This window comes from Petaurus breviceps, unplaced genomic scaffold (assembly GCF_028583685.1).
Source record: "Petaurus breviceps papuanus isolate PSGF00001 unplaced genomic scaffold, PetGlider_PUasm1.0 523, whole genome shotgun sequence".
Taxonomy (NCBI): Eukaryota; Metazoa; Chordata; class Mammalia; order Diprotodontia; family Petauridae; genus Petaurus; species Petaurus breviceps.
In genome coordinates, this window is record NW_027186356.1 from 1,194,583 (window position 1) to 1,218,226 (window position 23,644).

Genomic DNA, 23,644 nt, shown 5'->3' on the forward strand with positions numbered 1-23,644 from the left:
TGCTCAAAGGCCCAGAAAGGCTGAGTAACTTGCCTAGGGTGCATCCCCCATCCTCCCAATCCAAGGTTGTACCCTAGACCTAGAACATCCTCTCCCATTCCCCTTTTTCTTGATGAACTCCTATCTGTCCTTTAAGGCTTGCCAAAGAGAGGGAGAGGGAGGGGGACAGGGAGGAAGAGGGGGAGGGGAAGAGAGAGAGAGGGAGAGGGAGGGGGAGAGGGAAAAGGAAAGGAAGGGAGAGGGGAAGGGAAGGAGAGGGAGAGACACTCCTGTTCAGGCCACATCTGGAGTCCCCCTGCAGTCACTGAGGGTCAATGAGCCTGGGTATTGGTTGGAGATGAACATAGAGGATCAAACCATATCATAGAGGATCAAACCATATCATTATCAAGAAGGAACATAGTTAGGGGCGGCCAGGTGGCTCAGCGAGTAAGAGCACCGGCTCCAGAGTCGGGATGACCTGGGGATCAAATCTGGGCTCAGATACTCAGCACCACACCCAGAAATAACTGGCCGTGTAACCTTGAGCAAGTTACTTAACCCCAATTACTTTAAAAAAAAAAAAAGGAACATAGTCCGCTTTATGTGGATAGATATAAATTATTTGTATAAAAAAAACAAAACAGGCTATGCCTAAGGAAAACCAGCTGTCTTGCTGGTATGAAGTTTTTTCATCAGGATTGTGCTACAAGTTTTAGATGTCCCAGACAAATTGACTTCAGGCAATAGAAAAGAATTCTCTGATAAACTGACCTCCCTCCAGGCTTTTCCCTCTCCATTCCACTCTTGACGTGGTCATAAAATAATATCATTCAGGGGTAAGTCCATATCACACCAATGCTCAAAAGTCGAACGTAGCTCCCTATTGCCCACAAAATAAAATACAATCTCTCAGTCTGGTATTCAAGGCAATACCATAATTCATCCCTGACTTAGCTTTCTAGTGTTAACTTACACTCATCATCTTCACACTAAACCCAACTATTAGCCCCTCTTCCACCCCCAAATCCCCATGCAGTGCTCATCAACTTTTGTGTATTCAGGCATACTAACAATTCTGGTGCCACCTCTTATATGAAATCTTCTCTGATCTCCCCAGGAAAAGAGACCTCCCCCCAACCATTTCATTTTGCTGGAGCATTCTGTAAGGCTCTTTCCTTTACTCTATCCCATTTTAACTTATATTATACTTATCTGTGTATGCATCATATTATTCTTGATAGACTGTAGTCTCCTTAAGGACAAAGGCTGCCATTTTTCATCTTTATATTTTTGAAATATCTAGCATAGAATCTAGCAGAGAGTTGATTAAGAAATATGTTGAACTGAATTAGGCAGATAATTACTAAAGCAGATTCTAAAGGGACATATAAACTGAGGGACTCCAAGTCAAATAAGAAAGGAAAATATACGACTAGGAGAACTGAGAAAGAGGAGACTAGTTTCAGGCACAGGGGTAGAAACAGGTCAAGTAATAAAATGGACCATTTTGTTCAGGGTGTCTCCACATCCCAGGATGGGAAATTATCTTTGAGGGAAAGGTATCTGTGATTAAAATCTAGCATCATGACAGCCCAGGGGTATTTTAGAATGGGTAAGGCCTAACATTTTTTTAACAGGATTCTTTGATCATGCACACTGGCTGATATCACACTTGAGAAGTACCAAAATCCTAATGACAACATAAAAAAAGTAATCAAGCATGTTCTACTGCAGAGGTGTTGTAATTTAAATTCAGCACTGTCCACTGGGTGACCCAGGGAATACATACAGTTTGGAGCACAGGATACAAGAGGTCATCAGAAATTTATATGCCTGGAGTAGGGGGGGTCTGAACTAGGACAGACACTATCTGAATAGATAAAAAGAGACAAATATAAGAAATGTTATCAAGCAAGGACTGACAAGACTTGGCAACTGCATTATGGTAGTTGAGGGAGAGAAAAGAACTAAGGATGACTCCAAAACTATGAGCCTGAATGACTGGGAAGGATGGTGTAATGTATTACCAAAAGAAAGGAATAAATCTGGAGAAAGGATAAGTTCAGGAGAAAATAGTATATATTGGGGCGGCCAGGTAGCACAGCGAGTAAGAGCACAGGCTCCAGTGTCGGGTTGACGTGGGGATCAAATTCGGGCTCAGACACTTAGCAGCCACCCAGAAACACCTGGCCATGTAACCTTGAGCAAGTTACTTAACCCCAATTGCTTAGGGGCAGCCAGGTGGCTCAGTGAGTAAGAGCAACGGCCCCAGTGTTGGGATGACCTGGGGATCAAATCCGGGCTCCAATACTTAGCACCACACTCAAGACTAGCATTGCAGAAGACAATGGGAAGAGTGTCCATAGTGGAGGAGGGTAGGGGGCAGGTCAACAATGTCAAAAGTTGCAGAAAGGTCAAGGAGGATGAGGAATGAGAAAAGGCCACGACAACTCACACAGCAAAATGAGGAGTATATTTTTGGACCAGTACAGTGTAACAATATTTTCCCTGACTACAAGGATTTTGTTCTTTTTGTTTTCCCCAAAGGGGGAGGTGGGAGGAAGAGAAAATAAATATTTCTTAATTGAAAACAAAAACAAAACAAAAGAAAAAAACCTTTAACAAAACCTTTTCAAAAAGATCACTGGATTTAGCAGAGTTTAATTAGTAATTTTGGAGGAAGCAGTTTCATAGAGACTGATGGGGTTGGAAGCCAGATTACATAGGATTCAGAGGTGAGAGGTGAGAAAACAGACAATAAACACAAATAACTCTTTCCAGAACTATGACTGAAAATAAGGATTTACAAGACAACAGGTTTGAGGGAATGGCAGGGTCAAGTGAAAGTTAAGCCTGGAGACATGGACACATAAGGAGGGAGGCTTGGGGATGGAGCCAGTGGATGAGGAGAGACTGAAGACGAGAGAAAGAAATGAAGGCGAATAACAGAGGAAACAAGCTCCCAGAGATACCTCAATAGCCACTACAAGGATATTGCAGTAAAGGATATGGTAAGTGTCAGGAATAATGGATGACTTCTAAGGTCCCTTCCAATTCTGGGACTCTATGATTCTATGTAGCTGAGCAAGCCCCTAGGTTCCTGCTTCTAAATGAGGTAATAAGGGCACAATATGGCCTGGGCATCACTGTCCCCTATGTCATCCTCAAAAGGTAAGGCACAGATCCCAATATACACTAGTTTAACTTAAGAATTAAACGTGACTATACCATTGAGAAATGTGTGTAAATATATATTATTTCGCCTTCTCCACTGAAAAAGAACAAATACTATATAATGGAATTAAAACCTTTAATAATAGGTAAAGAGTTAATAAAAGAACATTCAGTTACTTTAAATGAATGTGAGTTTCCAGGTGCCAATGAATTCCATCTCACTGTACTCGGTAAATCTGCAAAAATGAACAAGGAAATCACTCATGGCCAATGGAAAAGAAAAAGACACGCCAAGTATTCCCCTTTCCAAAGGGGACAAAAAGGTTGTTTTTGTAAACTGTGGCCCTCTAACTCTGATAGCAACCTGTGGTGACACTGTTAAGGGTGGTTTTTGCTCAGGCGGTCACAGAAGAAAGTGGTCATTATTAGGCAACATCAAGGGTTCACAAGAAACAGGCCATGACAGATGAGACAGGAGTGGTTTGACCATTGCTCCTATGACCAGATCTTTTGAATCTGACCCTTGAGCACTTCCAAAGTCAGTTTATTCCCAAGGAAAAGGCTGAAGAACTAGTGAAGAACTACTTGGGCCAAACTGCACTCAAGGAAATGGTGAAGAGCCAAGTTCTCCAAATGTTCCTCTAAACTGAACAGCATGTTCCTACTTTAATCCACAGAAATCAGAGAAAGAACAAATTGTTATCTGGTCCATTCTTTAATGACACAAGATCTGTCTCTGAAATACAGGAATAGAAGGTGTTTTGTTGGAATTGTGTGTCCCTTCTACAGCATAATATCAGAGCTCATAATTTACAAACTTACTGCTTTGAATACTGACTTTTCCTAGGTAAGACACATAAACAAGAAAAATTGTAGCTGCTGCCAAAAGAGCCTTCCTCGCAGAAACACTTAGTGTTTATCAAAAGCTAGCGAGTGCCAGGTGAGATTATGACACTAACTTGATAAAAGGGTCCAACACACTACTACAATTACAGGCAAAGAAGGCCTGTAATAGGGCCAATTTACAGAAGAAGGCTCTCTGATGAGAGAGGAAGCCTCTATTGTTATTAGAGAATGTCACTGGCTAAAAGTATGCTGGCAACAAGCCCTAGTTATTCTGTGCCATCCATACCATGAGAATGGGGTCTATAATTTAGCTAATCTTTGGGCTCTTGGCACATTGCTTTGCACACGACAACAGATCATACTAGTCATGCTCAAAGGATCATATTTAATCAGCACAGGAGGAACTCCTAGAGTGGAAACTCCTTCTATTTGTCTATGACTTTATGGCAAGAAGTCCTAGGAAACTAATAGAGACAAATTGGCCTTTTATCCTAAGGGGCTAAGTGACTTGTCCAGGGTCACATAGTTATCAAGAAACCAAAGCAGACTATGAAGTTAGTCTTCTCAACTCCAAGCTCAGCACTCTTCACCCACTAGGCCAAATTGTCACTTTGTAACAGGCAGTACTTCATATTTGCTGAATGACTGACCCCAAAGCTCACTGAATTAAAGAATAAAGAATCTGAGAATCTGCAAGAGGCTTCAGTGGCTATCTTTTCCAACACATACATTAAGGAACTCCCACTATAGCATGTTCAACAAATGGTTATCCAGCCTCTGCCTAAAGAACTTCAAGGTTGGGCAATCCATCTCATCTCAAGGGAGCCCATTCCACTTTGGGAAACCTAACTGCTGAGAAGTTTTTCCTGGTATCAAACCTAAACTGGCCTATTGGCAATTCCTTCCTTTTCCTTCCACCTCCTGCCTCCATTCCCAACATTCCTGGTTCAATTCTCTAGAATCAAACAGAACAAGTCTACTCGCTCCTCCTCTTTTCTTCATGCTAGACATGCCCAGTTCCTTCAGCTTATCCTCATATGGCACAAATTAAAGTCCTTCATCATCCTGGATGCTCTCCTCAGGACACTATCTAGTTTATCAATGTCATTCTTAAAACATGGTCCCCACAAATTAATATAACACTACAAATGAGATCTGAAAAGGGAAAAGAAAAGGGGTATTACTTCCATATTCCTGGAAGCCCAAGATTGCATTAGTGTTTGTGGCCACTGCAACACACTGCTAACTCATGCTGAACATGTGGGTCCACTAAAACCCCCAGATCTTTTTTCAATCAATGCTGTCCTCAAATTATATTGATGCTGGGTTTTATTGTACCCAAATACCAAACTTTAGAATTATTCTTAATGAATTACCAGATTTATTCCTATGATCTCCTTTACAGATCTTATGGAACCTTGGTTTTGTCATTCAGTGTGCTAGTTCTCCCTCTCAGTTTTATGCCATCTTCAAATGTGATGAGTAGACCAGATGTGCTTTATCCAAGTTTGTGATAATAATCAACAGCATAGGACCAAGTGCCCTTCCCTGGGGTCCTTCCACATCTGCCACACTGACAATGAACTATAAACAACCCCTCTGAGGCTTACCATCCAGCCAGTTCTGAATCCATCTGATTGTATTACCATCTAGTCTATATCTTTCTATCTTCTCCACAAGAAATGGGGATACTTAAAAAAAAAAAGTGGAGTCAGGAAACCTGAGTTTGAATCTTGGAACCTATATGAGCTCATTCCAAATGGCTTCTGATGCCCTGCCTGTTTTCAACTCCACAGAAGATGCCCCTGCACTAGGTACCCCTGCAGTTCCATCTCCCCTTCCTTTCCTGCCTCCTTCTGTATGTTATCTCCTGCTTTAGACTGTAAGCTCCTTAAGGGCAGGGACCATCTTTCTTTTTTATTAATTGTATCCCTGTTGCTTAGTACAGTGTCTAGTCTATAGTAGGTGCTTAATAAATGTTTAATTGATTTCTTGAATTGGACTGGTCCCGGAAATGAAGAAAAAGACGAAGGTTGATTCCTCCAAATGGGAGACTAAAAAATGTATATCCTTCCATAATTTGGTCTTTCTACAACTGGTCACATAAATTCTCCTATGAGCACAAATATAAAAAAAGCAATTTCTTTCAAATTTCCTAGAAACTCCCACTTCTTTTAAGGATAAACTCACGGGCCTCCTCCTATTTTCTGAACTAGCTGTTAGTGGTGACTACTATTATATATGATCATATACATTTATGTGTTTACATTTTTTTATCCTCCCTCCCCAGCAGAATGTCAGTTTCTTGACACCAAGCTCTGTTTCTCATATTGCCTTCTCACCCCTATCACCTACCACAACGGACAGTTGCTGTATATGATGACATGGTCAAAATGAACCACCAGGAGTAACTAACTCAACAGCATCATGCACTCCTTCTGGCCTCCAAGTCATTGAAAAGCATTACTATTTGTTCTTTCTAAGAGACATATTCCCTTAACTTAGAGAGCATCTGAGTTGAGCAGATATCTTCTCTATAATAGGAGAAAACATGTACAGAGTGGCATCAACAGAACACTTAGAAATAAAATTCCCAAGACAGAATCTGATAATAGTTCAGAGTTTTTGCATTCTAAAATAACGAAGATAAAGAGATCTAGAATGGCAGGTTATTTATGCTGACTTAAAAGCAAAGTAATGGGAGGCCAGGTAAGGTAAGCTAGATCTCTGGTTCTGTTTCTCCATTCTTGTGGAGAAGACCAACAGTATGGATAATACAAAATAGTAAGTAATTTTAAAATGTTTACATTTGGTTTTGAAAGTAATTTCATAATTCTTGCTAGCAATTGTCTTTAATTTTTGTTGTTGTTCTGACTTAAAGGAATGTTAAAATTAGTTTGCATTATATAAAATATTTGGGAGTCTACATGCCAAGACAATCTCAGAGGCGCAGCCAGGTAGCACAGCAAGTAAGAGCACCAGCCCCAGAGTCGGGATGACCTGGGATCAAATCCAGGCTCAGACACTTAGCACCCACCCAGAAACACCTGGCCATGTAACCTTGAGCAAGTTACTTAACCCCAATTGCTTAGGGGCAGCCAGATGGCACAGTGAGTAAGAGCACCAGCTCCAGAGTCGGGATGACCTGGGATCAAATCCGGGCTCAGATACTTAGCACCACACCCAGAAATAACTGGCTGTGTAACCTTGAACAAGTTACTTAACCCCAATTGTTTAAAAAAAAAAAAAGACAATCTCAGGAACTATATGAACACAATTACAAAATATTTTTCACACAAATAAAATCAGATCTAAATAACTGTATAAATATCAGTTGTTCATAGGAAAGCAGAGCTAACATAATAAAAATGACAATTCTACCTAAATTATTATCAAATTATTTTACTTATTCAGTGCCATATCAATCAAATTTATTTTACAGAGCTAGAAAAAAATAGTAAAATTCATCTGGAAGAACAAAAGGTACAGAATATCAAGGGAACTAATGAAAAGATATGCAAGAGAAGGTGGTCTAGCTGTAACAGATCTAAAATTATATTATAAAGCAGCAATCATCAAAACTATTCGGTACCAACTAAGAGAGTGGTAGAGAAGGGAATACGTTAGGTACCCAAGACACAGTAGTCAATGACTATAGTAATCCACTGTTTGATAAACCCAAAGATTTCAGCTTCTGGGATAAGAACTCACTATTTGACAAAAACTGCTGGGAAAACTGGAAAATAGCATGTCAGAAACTAGGCATAGACCAACATCTTATACCGTATAACAAGATAAGATCAAAATGGGTACATGATATAGCCATAAGGGGTGATACTATAAGCAAATTTGGAGTGCAAGGAAAATTTTACCTGTCAAATCTATGGAGAACAGAAGAATTTATGACCAAACAAGAGATAGAGAGCATTATGAAATGCAAAATGGATAACTTTGATTACATTAAATTAAAAAGGGTTTGCACAAACAAACCCAATGCAACCAAGATTAGAAGGAAAGCAGAAAGCTAGGAAACAATTTTTACAACCAGTGTCTCTGATAAAGGCCTATTTCTTAAAATATATAGAGAATTGAGTCAAATTTATAAGAATACAAGCCATTTCCCAACTGATAAATGGTCAAAAGATATGAACAGGAAGTTTTCATATGAAGAAATTAAAGTTACATATGGTCATATGAAAAAAAAATGTTCTAAATCATTACTGATTAGAGAAATACAAATTAAAACAACTCTGAGGTGCCCCATCATACATATCAGATGGGCTACCATGACAAAACAGGAAAATGATAAATGCTGGAGAAAATGTGGGAAAACTGGAACACTAATGCATTGCTGGTGGAGTTGCGAACCAATCCAACCATTCTGGAGAACAATTTGGAACTATAAACAAAAGGCTATAAAAATCTGCACACCCTTTGATCAAACTACTAAGTTTGTATCCCAAAGATAACCATAAAAAAAAGGAAAAGGACCCACATGTAGAAAAATATTTTTAGCAGCTCTTTTTGTGGTGGCAAAGAATTGGAAATTGAGATACCCATCAATTGGGGAATGGCTAAACAAGTTGTGGTATATGAATGTAATGCAATACTAGTGTTCCATAAAAAATGGTGAGTAGGTAGATTTAAGAAAAGCCTTGAAAGACTTGCATAAACCGATGTTGAGTGAAGTGAGCAGAACCAGGAGAACATTGTACACAGTAATAGCAACATATGCGATGACTGATTTTGACAGATTTAGCTCTTCTCAGCAATGCAATGAGCTTTCTAAGGCAATTCCAAAAGACTCCTGATGGAAAATGCTATCCACATCTAGAGAAAGAACTATGGAGTCTGAATGCAGATCAAAGCATACTATTTTCTTTTTTTTTCTTTCTCATGGTTCTCCCCTTTCGTTCTGATTCTTCTTTCACAACAGGAAATATGTTTAACATGATTGTACATGTATATATAGCCTATATCAGACTGATACCATCTTGGGGAGGGGTGAGAGAAGGGACAGGAGAAAATTTAGAACTCAAAATCTTATAAAAGTGAATTAAAAGTGAATGTTGAAAACTAAAAATGAATTTAAAATTTTAATTTGTATTTTCTTAGCACACATCAGTAGGGGGAAGATGAAGGAGTACAAGGAAGGGCAGAGAGAAGAATCTGCAAGATAGGAAGTTTGCTGCAGATTCTACAAAATGAAGAGTCTACATGTGGCTAATCAGAAATTGACTGCAGGCATCATATGGAAATAAAAGAGCAGAACGCTAAAGTCAGGAAATCTAGTTCAAGATGCAGAACTCCAGTGAAATAACTGGGCGATTTCAGAATTTTCTCTGGTTCTGTTTTCTCATCTGTAAAACAGGTAGTTGAATTAGATTATCTCTAAAGTTCTTTTCTCTGATTCTGAATAGACACCCCCCTGTCCCCAATCTAGAAGACATTCAGGTTTCAGTCATAAACTTGTCCCAGAAAACCTCAAAGTTGTCTTTCAGCTCAAATTATAGAATTCTCTGACTAAATAAAAATCCTAAGTCTCAAAAACTAAAAGTGCCATAAAGTCAAATAAGTTTAACCTGATGCCCAAATATTGCACCACTATGACTCAGATGCCCTCTAAGTACTATTAACAATTCAAACTAAGTGTTATCCAGAAAGATTCCATTTGCCCATCTCCTTACTTATCACTGCTCCCTCCTAAGGCTAAATCTGGATGCAACAACCAATTCAGCTTAAAAATCATAGCTTCCCTGCTAACCAGCAGCAAAGAATGAGCACTTGGCAGCCAAGTAGGAACAAAGGAGAGGAAGTCAAAGATCACACTCCAGAGAGCCCAGCATTACCAAACTGCCTGGTCAAGCACTGGGTACAGAGATTCAGAAGAATTAGGTAAGAAGAACCAAGCGCTATCCCATATACAAGTCACTGCACTAAAATATGTTTTAAATATTTGGGATGGTGTGGCCATCTAGAAAACTGCAAAATCTGCTAAAAAATGAAAGAATGTTATACAACAAAAAAGAAACAAAAAACAAGAAAGGGCAATTTGCCTATGGGAGGGCAGAATTTCAAGAAATACCCCGACTCCCTTTCTGAAAGGAAACAATTTAAACTTGAAAAGCAAGGTTGTACATTCCAGAGGAATGACATGCTTCCAACTGCCAAGGTCTTTTCTGGGCCAGAGGCCACTGAAAGGAACATCACAGGGGACATTCCTGTGAATTACAAATAAAAACAAGGTTCTCAGTGAGCCACTGGATGATAACTGATTTAGAGAGAAGGAAGGGATTCTCAGGACCCGTTTTGACTTTTAAACAGTCCAGAATGGAATAATCCAATAATTAGGAGAGAAAACTTATTGCAATGGTTGTTTATACCAAGTAGGGCCATAGCAACAAAGCTTTTAACAAAGGCAGTATTGAAAACCAGAGGTATAAAACAGGTCAACAGAGTCAAATGTAATTGGGAAATAATGAACAAAATTAATTAAAAAGAACAGAACATAGATAATGTTAATATGTGGTTTTCTAAGTCATTATGGGGTCCAAGATTTAGTGCCTCCCCCTTCTTCCTTTATGAGTTTAACACAACTGTTCAACTGTTGCAAACCATTAAAAACAATGTCTTAAAAACAGTACTTTTCACTAATGGTTCTAAATAAACTAAAGTTTTTAAATCATCAGAAATCTGGACATAGGCAAATCATCCTTCCAATGTCAAGCCAACACACTTACTATGTGAGGTAGATCTGCCCATTAAAGAATTCTGAAAGCCAACAAATTCACTGTAACAGGAATTTGGGAACAAAAATTACATGATCTTATGATGAAAAAAGTCTTCTGAAAAATCTCTTAACCTTTTTTGCATCATGTCTAATGAAGTCTAGGAGCTCTGAGTCTCAGAATAATGTTTTTAAATGCATAAAATAAAATATACATACAAAGGAAACCAATTATTTTGAAATATTTATCAAAATATTTTTCCCCTCCATATTTCAATAGAAATTCCTTGAGATCAGGGACTGATTAACTTTTTTTTTCTTTTTTTCTTTTTGGAGGGGGGAAGGCAGGGCAATTGGGGTTAACTGACTTGCCTAAGGTCACAAGGCTAGTAAGTATTAAGTGTCTGAGGCCACATTTGAACTCAGGTCCTCCTGACTTCTGGGCTGGTACTCTATTCACTATGCCATTTAGGCTCCCCTCAAAATATTTTTTAAACACAAGTCTGTAGACCCCAGGTTAAGAATCTTTCTTCTAGTCCAACAGTCCACTCCATGCAAAATTCCCCTCTTCAGAATTTCTGGACTGTGTTCATCCAGCTTCTGCTTGGACACTTTTAGTGAAGGAAAACTCAAAGAGCTACTAAGTCACTCCAGTTCATTGTTTGGTACCTTCAACCATCATAAAATTACTTATCCTGAAACAAAATCTGCTACCTTATATCTTCTAGCCATTGACCCTAGTTATGCCCTTTAGATCCACAAATGAGATGTTTCTTCTAGATGACAGCTCTTCAAATGAAGACAGGTACCATCATACTACATATGCACACACAAAGATCTATTCCTCAAGTCAAAAAAAAAAATCCCAAATTCGTTCCATCTGTTCTTGTAGTTACTAATTTAAAGTCCCCACACAATCCTTTCTGCCCTATCTAGATATATTCTAGCTTACTGATGTCCATGACAAGATGTTCCCTAGATAGGGACAAGGTAGAGCCTGCCAGAATTGTGATCCCATGGCAGTATGATTTAGTATAAAGAACACTAGCCAGGACTCAGGGACTCTATTTATGGCCCACGACTGGTAGGTGCGTGACACTAAGTCATTTAACTTTTTGGTACCTCAGTTTCCTCAAACACTAAATGAAGATAATGTCTGCATCACCTACTGATTCATAGAAAAGAGTCTTGGATACCTGAAAGCGCTGCAGGAAGTGTGAATCATTGGCAGCTATGACACCAAACTGACTGGTCTTGAGACACTCAAGTCCCCAAATCCCTTTCACATGAATGGCTTTCTAGCTACATCTGCCCATCCTAGCTTTGTGGACTTTGAAGTACTAGATGTGTGTATGATAATAGACATTTAAGAAATATGCCAACCTTCACTGCCAAAGCACATCAGGGTACAACAGAGGCCCAAAGGATATATTTTCTGCTTCTCTTCATTATACAATACATCCACCAGCTGTATGACGTTTTTGTGCCGTAACCTCCTCAGCAGCTGAATTTCCCTAAAAGAAGAATGGGGGGGGGGGAAGAAGCTGTTAGTGCATCTCTCTGCAGAAATATAAATTCCCATATTACTGAACAAGAGAGATAATTTGCTAAAGTTGTGACTGTATTTTCAAGCTACTTTTTCAAAAAAATAATTTATTTATTTTTGAATCAAGGCCAACATCTGCTCTGTTCACTATGATAGCTCTAAATCTGACCAGCGTGCCAACAGCTGTGGTATGACTTTGATCAACTAGCCAAAGATTATAACCTCCAAATACTTACCAGGATCACTGACACACAAGGTCTACCTCCTCAAATAATGCTGTGCATTAACTCAATCCTTCTAGGATTTGTATTCCAATGCACTGGTGAAAAGACTAGCAGAGAAAAACTATAGGCAGGGGAAGAGAGAAAAGTCAAGGCTATCGTTGGCCCTCTAACAAGCCATAGTCCATTGGTGCCCTGGCCCCAATGCCACAGCTGTTCTTGCCCTTGGTGGGGTACACTCAGAACCACCAAACAGAGGCTTTGCGAGGGGAGACATCTACTCTTGCCTACAAGCTTAAATTCCATACTACCTATATCTTCATACAGACGCAAATAGCCTTCAACATGCTTCCCCTAGTTCCTCCTGGTACCAGGGAAAAAAGAACTTAAAAATTAATAATGATAAAGAGCAAAGGGAATAAAATATCAGTTAATAGGCTTTATTTTTAACTGAAAATGAAATAAAATTGGAGAAATATTAATTGTTCATGGATAGGTTAAGCCAGTATAATAATAATGACAATTATAGCTAAAATAATTTACTAATTCACTGCCATACCAATCAAATTACCAAAAAATCATTTTGTAGAGGCATAAAAATAATAAAAATCATCTGGAAAAACAAAAGGTCAAGAATATCAAGGGAATCACTGGGGGAAAAATGTAAAAGAAGGTGGCTTAGCAGTACCAGATCTCAAAATGTATTACAAAGCAGTAATCATCAGAACAATCTAGTACTGGATAAGAAATAGAATGGTGGATCGGTGGAATAGATAGGTAGTACACAATACACAGTAATTAATGACCAGAGTAATCTAGTGTTTGATAAACGCTAAGATCCAAGATTTGGGACAAGAAATTACTATCTGGAAAAAATTGCTGTGAAAATCAGAAAGCAGTTTGTCAGAAATTAGGTATAGACCAAAATCTCACACCATTTATTAGGATAAGGTCAAAATGGCTACATGGTGTAGACAAAAAAGGTGATTTCATAAGCAAATTAGAAGAACATGGAAATTTTTACCTGTCAGATTTATGGATAAGGGAAGAATTTATGACCAAATAAGAGATGGGAAGCATTAAAGGATATAAAACAGATACTTTTTATTACAACAAATTAAAAAGTTTTCCACGAACAAAACCAATGCAGCCAAGATTAGAAGGAAAGCAGTAAACTGGGGGAAAATCTTTATACCAAGTTTCTCTGATACTAAGTCAAATCTAAAAGAATATATGAATCATTCCCCCAATTGATAAATGGTCAAAGGATATGAACAGTTTTCAGAATAAGAAATGAAAGCTTTCTATAGTCATATAAAAAATGCTCTAAATCACTAGTGATTAGAGAAAGGTAAATTAAAACAATTCTGAGGTACCACCTCATACCTATCATATTGGCTACTGTGACAGAAAAGGAAAATGACAAAAGCTAGAGGGGATATGAAAAAAATAGGAACACTAATATATTGGTGGAGATGTAAACTGACCTAACCATTCTGGAGAGCAATTTAGAACTATGCCCAAAGGACTATAAAACCATGCATACCCTCTGACTCAGCAATACCACTACTTAGGTCTGTACTCCAATGAGAACAAAGAAAAAGAAAATGGACCTACAGGTACAAAAATATTTATAGCAGCTTTTAGTGGTGTCAAAGAATTGGAAATTGAGGGGATGCCCTTCAATTAGAGAATGGTTAAACAAATAATATGATTGTGAGAGAATACTATTGAGCTATAAGAACATTATAACCATTATAACATTATAACCATAAGGATGGTTTCAGAAAAACCTAGGAAGACTTACACAAATTGATGCAAAGTGAAGTGAGCAGAACCAGGAGAACAATATACACAGTAATAGCAATATTATGCAATGATTAACTTTGAATGACATTCTCAGCAGTACAATGATCCAAGACAATTTCAAATGACATGAAAAACACTATCCACCTCCAGAGAAAGACCTGATTGATTCTGAATACAGATTGAAGCATACTTTTTTAAACTCTATTTTTCTTAGTTTTTATTTTTTGGTCTGTGTTTTCTTTTGCAACATGGCTAATATGGAAATATTTTGCATAACTGTGCATGTATAATGAGGAGCAACTAAGAGGTACAGTGGATAGAGTACTGGGCCTGGAGTCAGGAAAACTCATCTTCTTGAGTTCAAATCCAGTCTCAGACACTAGATGGGTGACCCTAAACAAGTCACTTAACCCTATTTGCTTCAGTTCCCTCATCTGTCAAATGAATTGGAGAAGTAACCGCTCCAGTATATCTGCAAAGAAAACCCTGAATGGGGTCACAGAGTCAGGCATGACTAAAATGATTGAATGACAACAAAATGTGTAACCTATATTAAAATCGCTTGCCTTCACAAGCAAGAAGAAAGGGTGAAGAGGAAGAGAGGTAGGGAGAGAGAGAATTTGGAACTCAAAGTTTTAAAAACCAAATGTTAAAAATTGGTTACCTATAACTGAGAAAATATAAAAATTAAATGTAATAAAACAAAACAACACTGACCTTAGCTACAAGCAGGACCGCCATGAGAAAAACACTTTGGAAACTATCAAAATGACAGACATGTGAATTACAGACTTAAGATCTCTTCCAGCTTTGATAGTTTATGATCAAGATCTAGCCGTAGAAATGTAGTAAATTATTTTCAATAAAAGAAGTAAAGCTGTATTCATCATTTCACTGCTACCCAAATCCTAAAAAAATGACATGGGGAGAGGGGTTAGGAGGGGGAGAAGAGAGCTCAGCTCAGTAAAAGTTACACTCTAGGTAGTATCATTATGAAGCTAGATGACTAAATAATTTTTGTGTATACATCCATTCTTTAATTTCAAATAAGCAAAACAGACTGATGAAATTCATTCCTGGCTGCTTTTGCTTAGGGGGAAAAGGGGGAGGGGTCGGGGGATGGGGATGCAAGGATCACTTCTGTCTGTTTTAATCTAAGTTTCATAAAGAGATCTGTGAAACAAATATTAAACCAGCTACCCTGAAAGAAGAAACAGGACAATTTCCCCCTGACTGCTAATTTCTCATTTCAATGTGGGGAGATTTAACTATCCCCTTAGCCAGGAAACAGAGCTGGATGTTTTCTAGAAAAATGTCAGAGAGGGGGTGGCTAGGTGGCACAGTGAATAGAGCACAGGCCCTGGAGTCAGGAGGACCTGAGTTCAAATCCGGCCTCAGACACTTGACACACTTACTAGCCGTGTGACTTTGGGCAAGTCACTGAACCCCAATTGCCTCTAAAAGGCAAAAAGAAAAAAAAAAGTCAGAAAAGCCACCCTATATTTTGAAAAGACATTCTCCAATTCTCTCCTCCAGTAGTCTACGAGTTTGACATCTCCTATTATCCACTCCTTATTCCTTACTCCCATTCAGGCAATCCCCACTGCCTCCAAGATCAAATACAAAACCTCCTGTTTAGTCTTTAGTCTCCTCACAGCCTGTCTGTGTCCTACTGTCCCAGTCTTCTCATACCTTAACTTCATGAAATCTGCCATCCAGTAAACCTGACTAGCCTCCATGCCATTCCTTGACCAACAAGACACTGGTGCCTGGCATTTTCACTGGCTGTCCCTAGTGCCTGGAATTCTTTCTCTCCTCATCTCTCCCTCCTAACTTCCCCAGCTTCCTTCATATTCTCAGCCAAAGTATTACATTGTGCAAGAAGCCTGCCCTAATCCCCTTAAATGTCAATTATCTCCAATTTATCTTGTATAAAGCTCGTTATTTGCATACTGTTTCCACCATTAGACTGTAAGTTTTCTAAAAGCAGAGACTGTCTTTTATCTTTCTTTATAACCCTAATGCTTAGCACAGAGCCTAGCACATAGTAGGTTTTTAATAAATGGGGAAGAGGGAAGGGAATAAGCATTTATATAGCATCCAGTATATGCCAGACACTGTACCAAATGCTTTACAAATATCTCATTTGATCCTCACAAACAACTCTCGGAGGGTCATGCTGTTATTACCCCAATTTACAGTTGAGAAAACTGAGGCAAAAAAAAAAAAGGTTAAATGACTTGCCCAAGGTTTATACACCTGATAAGTGTCTGAGTTGGATTTCAACCTGAGTTTTTGTGATTCAAAGCCCAGTGCTCTCTATTCACTGAGTAAATGTTAGTTGATTAACTCACTGATTTCTGGGGAAGTCCTTTTTCCAGTTCACCACTCATTAGCAACTTGGAACAAAATGGGAAGTTACTGATTTATAACTGTGAAGAACCTTAGAATTCATGCTGTCAGTTATAAGTGTGTGTGTGAGAGAGTGTGTGAATGTGTGTGTGTGTGTGTGTGTGTGTGTTGTATAAAAGGCTATAAGCTCCACCTCATTGATCATACCCCATCAGGCAGGCAGGCAGACAAGGAGAAATAATCCCTCTTCCTTCTCCCCTAGATGAACTAGAAGCTCAGCAAATCAAAGGGATTAGCCCAACAATCCTTCACCTGTTAAGAAGCAGAAGCCAGTTTTAAACTCAGCTTTCTGGACTCAAATCTCCACCATTTCTGACTCTACCAGGAGATAAATATACTAGAATATGCCATTACATCTCAGGCCATTGGTGTGAATTTAGCCTAAATCTCTAAGGAGGGAAGAGCCCTTAACCTTTACTTACTGCTTTTTAATATTAAGTAGTCCATCAACTGGTGAACGGCTGAATAACTTACGATATGTAACTGTGATGGAGTGCTATTGTGCTATAAGAAATGATGAGGGGGATGAATTCAGAAAATCCTAGGAAGACTTCTATGAAATAATGCAAAATGAAGTGAGCGAACCAGGACATCACTGTACACAGTAACATCAATATCGTAATGATGATCAACTGTGAAAGACTCAGCTACTCTGATCAAGACAATGATCTATAAAACAATTCCAAAGGACTTGTGATGAATCTACCTATCTATCCACCTCCAGATAGAGAACTTACAAACTCAGGGCAAACTGAAGTACAATTTTAAAAATTTTCTTTACTTAACAAAATTAAGTACAAATAGTTCTATCAAATGGCCAATAACTAGAGCTACATATAATGCTTTGGCATTCTGAGGAATGCACAATACATTTAAGTCAAAGTCAGTCAAATCAAATGTTGAAAGCTATGCCCCACAGAAGCAAAGCTATTGTAGCAGACAGGACCCTCAGCAAATCCCACAATGTATTTTGACAGCCATGGCCAAGCACCATCGGAGACTGACTGAAGTCAGTCTTGTGAATAGTCAACTTACTGGTTCAGAGTCTATCAAAAAATCTGCACAATAACACATAACAATCAACAGACTAGAAAAATCTATCTAAGGGGGAGAGGAAGCTCTCAGAAATGAAATTCTGAAGGTATGAAACCATTCCAATGAGGGATAAAGTAGAAGGGCTATCAAAAGAGCATCTAGATAAAAGGCACATATAGAAGATGCCCCAAGTTTGATATAAAATTTTGTTTTTATTTTCTGAAAAGCTCCCAAAAGGGTAAAGATCCTTACTTGCAATATGAATAAACTTTCCATACTTCTCTCCCTCCAAGTTTTCCATTTCTCTGCCTGCACTTTCTATCCTATCCCTGCCCCCAACCCCCAACACACACATCCAGCTTTTGAGCTGTGAGAGGCAACATGGATAAAATGCTGATCCAGAAGCTAGGAAGACCTGGTTTTAAGTCCCATAACTGACACATAGTGGATAGGTGACTCTGGGCAAATCACTTAACCTCAAAGTGTCCCGGACAACTGTAGATGGTAAAGTTGCAAAGAAGGTGCCAACTTGCACAAGGCAGAGTAAGTTTCCTTAATCTGGAGTTCAAGACCAGTGGAATCACAGGCTTAGTCCCTACCCCTAACTTGGCAGCTCTAGCAATCCAGTGTCTGAACTGTGACTGATTCTTGCACCCTAGACAAGCTAACCAAATTCATCATCTCCAGCACAGGAGCACCAAGTCCTAGCCACTATCCTGCAAGAATATGGTGTCTGAAATGTTTCTGATTCTTGGACTATACTCAGTGTGGATTAGTAAACCTTTCTTATGTATATCTTATACACTAGTGTAAAACATGAAGATGCTGAAATCAGCTTTGCCTCTTCCTTCAAGAAAACGCTTCAAGACTTCCTAACTGTGGGGCGGCCACACAGCACAGCGAGTAAGAGCACCAGCCCCAGTGTCAGGATGACCTGGGGGTTGAATCTGGGCTCAGATACTTAGCACCACACCCAGAAATAACTGGCCTTGTAACCTTGAGCAAGTTAGTTAACCCCAATTGCTTAAAAAAAAAAAAAAAGACTTCTTGACTGTGGGTGACATGGGTCCTCTTTTCTTCTCTTTCTATAATCTCTAAGTGACCTATCAGATCTGATAGGTTTAATGACCATCTGCATGACTCCCAACTCTATAAGCCCAGCCCTAGTCTATCCCCTGGTCTTCAGTTCTTCTAACTGCCTACTGGGTACTTTAAACTGGATGTTACAGAACATTTTCACTAAACAAACCCATACCCAGCTCTCTTTCAAATCTCCTAATTTCTGTAGTAACATTACCAATCTTCTAATCTCTCAGATTCATACTATTGTCATTAATAATTTTAAAATATTATTATATAATAATATAATTGTTATCTAATATAGTTATCAGAAATTATATTAACTATAGTAATAATCTGAACTCCTCACACTCTCTTACTCCATATATCCAATCAGTTGCCAAATCTTGCTCTTTCTACCTCCACAACATCTTTCTCTACCTCTCTCTCCACTCAACAACTCTAGCCCTCATTAACTCTCCTCCATTACTGCCAAGACCTGTGACAGTCTCTGCCTCAAGTTTTCCACCACTCCTGAATATCCTTCAGACTGTTGCCAAAGTGATTTTCCTTAAGCTTTGATCTGATCATGTCACTACCCTGTGGTTCCCTACTGTCTGTAGAATTAAACATGAATTCCTCAGTGAGGCTTTAAAAATTTTTCATAACCTTCCCCCAGTAAAGTATCATTACAACCTGCACTTGTGACCCAACCACATAACACTACCACTCTAGTCTCCATGTTTACACTGGCTACACTGCCCATATCTATGGTATATACTCTTTCTTCAAGCACCACTTTCGATGTGAATGAAGCCTTTCCTGATCTCCCCATCTGTTAATATCCTTTTCTCTAAACTGCCTGGTATTTAACTACTTTGTATTTATTTGTATTAATCAATTTTTATTTGAGGTGTATATACACACACTAGCCTCTCCTTTTAAGACTATAAGGTTGGGGCAGCTAGGTGGTGCAGTGAATAGAGCACAGGCCCTGCAGTCTGGAGGTTCTATGTTCAAATCCAGCCTCACACACTTAACACTTACTAGTTGTGTGACCTTGGGCAAGTCACTTAACCCCAAACTGCCCTGCCTATCCCCCTCCAAAAAAAAAAAAAGAATGTAAGCTCCTTGAGAGGTGGTATTGTTCCATTTTTTTGTATCTGTATCTTCAGCTCAACATAAAGTATCAACTTAATGAACGCCTTCTGACAAATTGAAATTAGGGCAGGTAATGGAATATGAATTTTAAAATGTTAACATGTTACCATAAGGACAGTGCAAAGAGTATAAAAGGTCAAAATGAGCTGAGTAAGGCTGGCAAAGAACGCTATAGGCAATAAAAAAGAATTTTTAAAAATCTACATTAGGGAAAAGAATAAGATCAAGGAAGGAATAGGTCCATTACTCTGGATGGATAGGAAGATGATAACAGAGAGATAGAAGGAATATAAAACTACTCTTTTATTTTGTTTTCTCTTTTAAGAAGAAACTGGAAAGAGAACAAAAAAAAGTAGTGGGAAATTTAAACCCAAGTTAAGCAGGAAAACTTAATTGCTTTTGATTTCAAATCACTAAGTCCAGATGAAGTAAAATCCATAGTCCTTAGAGAACTAAAGAAGGTGACTGACAAGCCACTGTAAACCATCTTTAAAGAACATGAAAAATGAGAGCAGTGCCATAAAACTACAAAAAGAGAAATATCTTTATTTTCCAAGAAAAAAAAAGAACAGTCTACAAATTAATGGCCTATGAGCTTGAAGAATTTCTGGCAAATCCCTAGAACATATTATTGAAGAGATGATAAATGAAAATCTAGAAAAGAAAGTAGTAATAATAAAAAATCAGAATGGCTTCTCCTTCTCTGACTTCTATAGTATTAGTCTACTATATTAGGAGAATACTAGAGTTTATCCAAATTTTAGCAAATCATCTGCCAGAGTTTCTCATATTTTCGTTGTCTATAAGATGGAGAGATATGGGCTAGATGACTGCACAGCTGAGTAAGTTCTGGAATGGTTGAGTGTCCAGACCCACAAATCAGGCATTAATGACTCAATGTCAACTAAGAAAGAGGTCTCTAGTGGAGTGCCTCAAGGACTTGTTCTAGGTCTTATGCTTTTTAACATTTTTATCAATGACTTAGATAAGGAAAAATTGTACTAACTTGTTGATAATTTAAATGGACTGAAATCAGGGATATGCTAAAGTCAACTTGAGCTGATTCCTGAGAGCCAACTGTTAAATTTTCAGTGTGAGAACTAACTCCTCAGAAACCAACAAATACTGAAAATCAGGGTTTGAGTTATTGTTTTGTTTGTTGTCTAGACTTATGAAAGTGATGGAAAAAATGTTAATAAGGAAGATTAAACTTGAAAGTGTGCATACATTTAAACTTTTTAATGCATGCTTTTTTTTTCAGAGTCAGTTGTTAAACATTTACCAGCACTCCCCTGACTGAAACCCAATATGAGTCAACATTACTATATGGCAGAGAAATATGTGTTCTTAAGAAAGACATGATATATAATTTATAGACTCTTTTTTGTTTTTCTTCAAAAATCAGATTGTCCTTCTCTGGTTCTGTGGCACCTCTCCCATTCTTCACGATATAGAGATATGAGAGTATTCCTGATCTGCTAAGACTACATGTGGAATATTGTGTTCAATTCTTGATGCCACATTTTAAGGAGGATACTGATAAGCTAGATAATAGGAAGCACTGGAAAGGTTGTCATGTAGAAGAATTGATTAGGCTTGTTCTGCTGGACCCAAGATGAAAGAACGAGGAGTGGTGGAAACAAGCTGCAGAGAGGCATAATCTTAATGTAGTAAGAAAATTTCCCAAAATCAGAGTTGTTGAAAAATGAAATGGAATGGGATACCATAGGAGATGACAGAAGTCTTCAAACAAAAGGTGAACAGCCTTGTGTTACTTAGGGGTCCTGAAAAAAAATTCTTGTTCAGGGATGAGTGTGATTAGGGCAGCTTCTAAGTCCAGCTCAGCTCTCAGATTCTATTGGGTCTATCTTGGCAGACCCACAATCAATGTCTATTTGCCGGGTTTTTGATCCTCAATAAATTATTTTTAGTACCAATGTAAATTCTAAATAACTGGGTAAAATTTACAAGTTTGAGGAGAAAAACAGCAAAATCATTAATGATCAAGACTCTACCACTTAATCAAGCATTCATGAACCTCATTTTAAGTACCAAAGCTAGCAGAAATGAAAAGAAGGGTGATATAGCTAATTCTCATTTGGACTTACTTTTAATGATCCTTTTGTGAAATTTATGTCATCAAAATTTCTCTTTAAATTGTAGTGTTTTCTGCAAAATCATTGTGTATTTACCAAATACATTTTTATTAACAAAACAGAGCAAATTTTAAAACATTCTCATTTTAAAAATCAAAATGTAGTAAATCAAAATATACAAAAGAAATTAAGTGGAGAAGAAAATAAAAATTTCTACAAGGCATATTACAAAAGAGAGCTAGCTAATCCAACAGTTTCCAATTTATAAAATATTTACTGATAGCTATCACATCCCTCTCCCTAAATAAGCTGAGTGCAATATTATTTCTACAAGGATTCAAGATTATACTGGTGTGGTCACTCCACAGGTCACAGCTTCTTCATTCCTTAGTAGATAGTTATTCCAAGTAGCTTGGTCAAAGGATATAAAAAAAGTTCTCAAAAGAAACAACCAATGACCACCTAAAAATGTGTTCAAAACCACTAGCCATCAGAGGAATTGCAAATTAAAGTATCTCAAACCCAGACCAATTAAATTGGCAAAGATAGAAAAGAACTGAAAACGTTCATGAGAATTCCAGAAAACTAAAGCTTAGATCTTTGAATTGGTCAAGACATTTTGAAAAACAACTTGCAAATTAAATTATAAAATTTTATTTATCTTTTGATTTTGTAGTCCCACTGGGTTTATTTCCCAAAGAGGTTATGAACAACAATAAAAAAAACTACCTGTATAAAAATATCTAAAGTAGTACTATTTGTAATGGTAAAACACTAGAAATAAATTATGTGCCCAAGGACTGGGAAATGATTGAACAAAATTGTTATATATTAATTTAATAAATTACTGAACCATAACAATAAATATGAATTCAAATAAACATTTAAAGACCTGAATTCAGGAATGTAACAAGAACCAAATGGAAAATATTCATAATTACTATGACTATATAAATGAAGACAATTTAAAAGGGTAGCAAAGATAAGAACATTGGTGTTAACTTATAAAGTCTTTTAACAAACAGAAAACTACCAGAGTATAAGGTTCTACATATATTATCAGTCACAATCACTTTTATGCTGTTTTGACTTAACTGGTTTAGAGGATTATATATTGTAGGGGATTCAACTATGAGTAAACAAGATCTTTGAACAGACAAAATTTGTAAAGAAATCTTATCACAAAAAATAAAATACAGGAAACATGAAAAAAGAATGTCATTAACAGAAATAAACAGTTTCTTTTTTGAGGAAAACAGTCTATGAAGCTTAAAGCATGATGAAAATGTAGGTTATTCTTATTTTTATCACCTCATTAGCAGTGCTTACTTCCTCTGGGGTAAGGATGAAAAGCACTGGCTAGGTAGAAAGCAGATGGGGAAAAGAAAATTCAACACCAATCCCAGTCAGCAATAGCAGAGAAACAATGCTAACGACATGTAATTCCATATGTCTAAAATTGAAATCATTACTTTTCCTCTAAAACTTGACCACCATTCTCTCAGGTACTCATGCTCAGGAGTTATCTTCGGACTTTTTCTCAATCTCCCCCCGCCCCCCAACATCCGGTCATCAA

At 37.8% G+C, this 23,644-nt stretch overlaps 1 protein-coding gene across 3 annotated transcripts in view; it reads right to left on the reverse strand.

The window, feature by feature from the left end:
• Positions 1-23,644, reverse strand: part of STK11 (serine/threonine kinase 11) — a 179,057-nt gene that overhangs the window by 93,475 nt on the left and 61,938 nt on the right. For all 3 annotated transcript variants that reach the window (XM_069102023.1, XM_069102024.1, XM_069102025.1), the window contains exon 2: positions 12,160-12,243. In XM_069102023.1, coding sequence (XP_068958124.1) covers positions 12,160-12,243 — 84 coding nt within the window. The remainder of the gene's footprint in view (positions 1-12,159; positions 12,244-23,644) is intronic.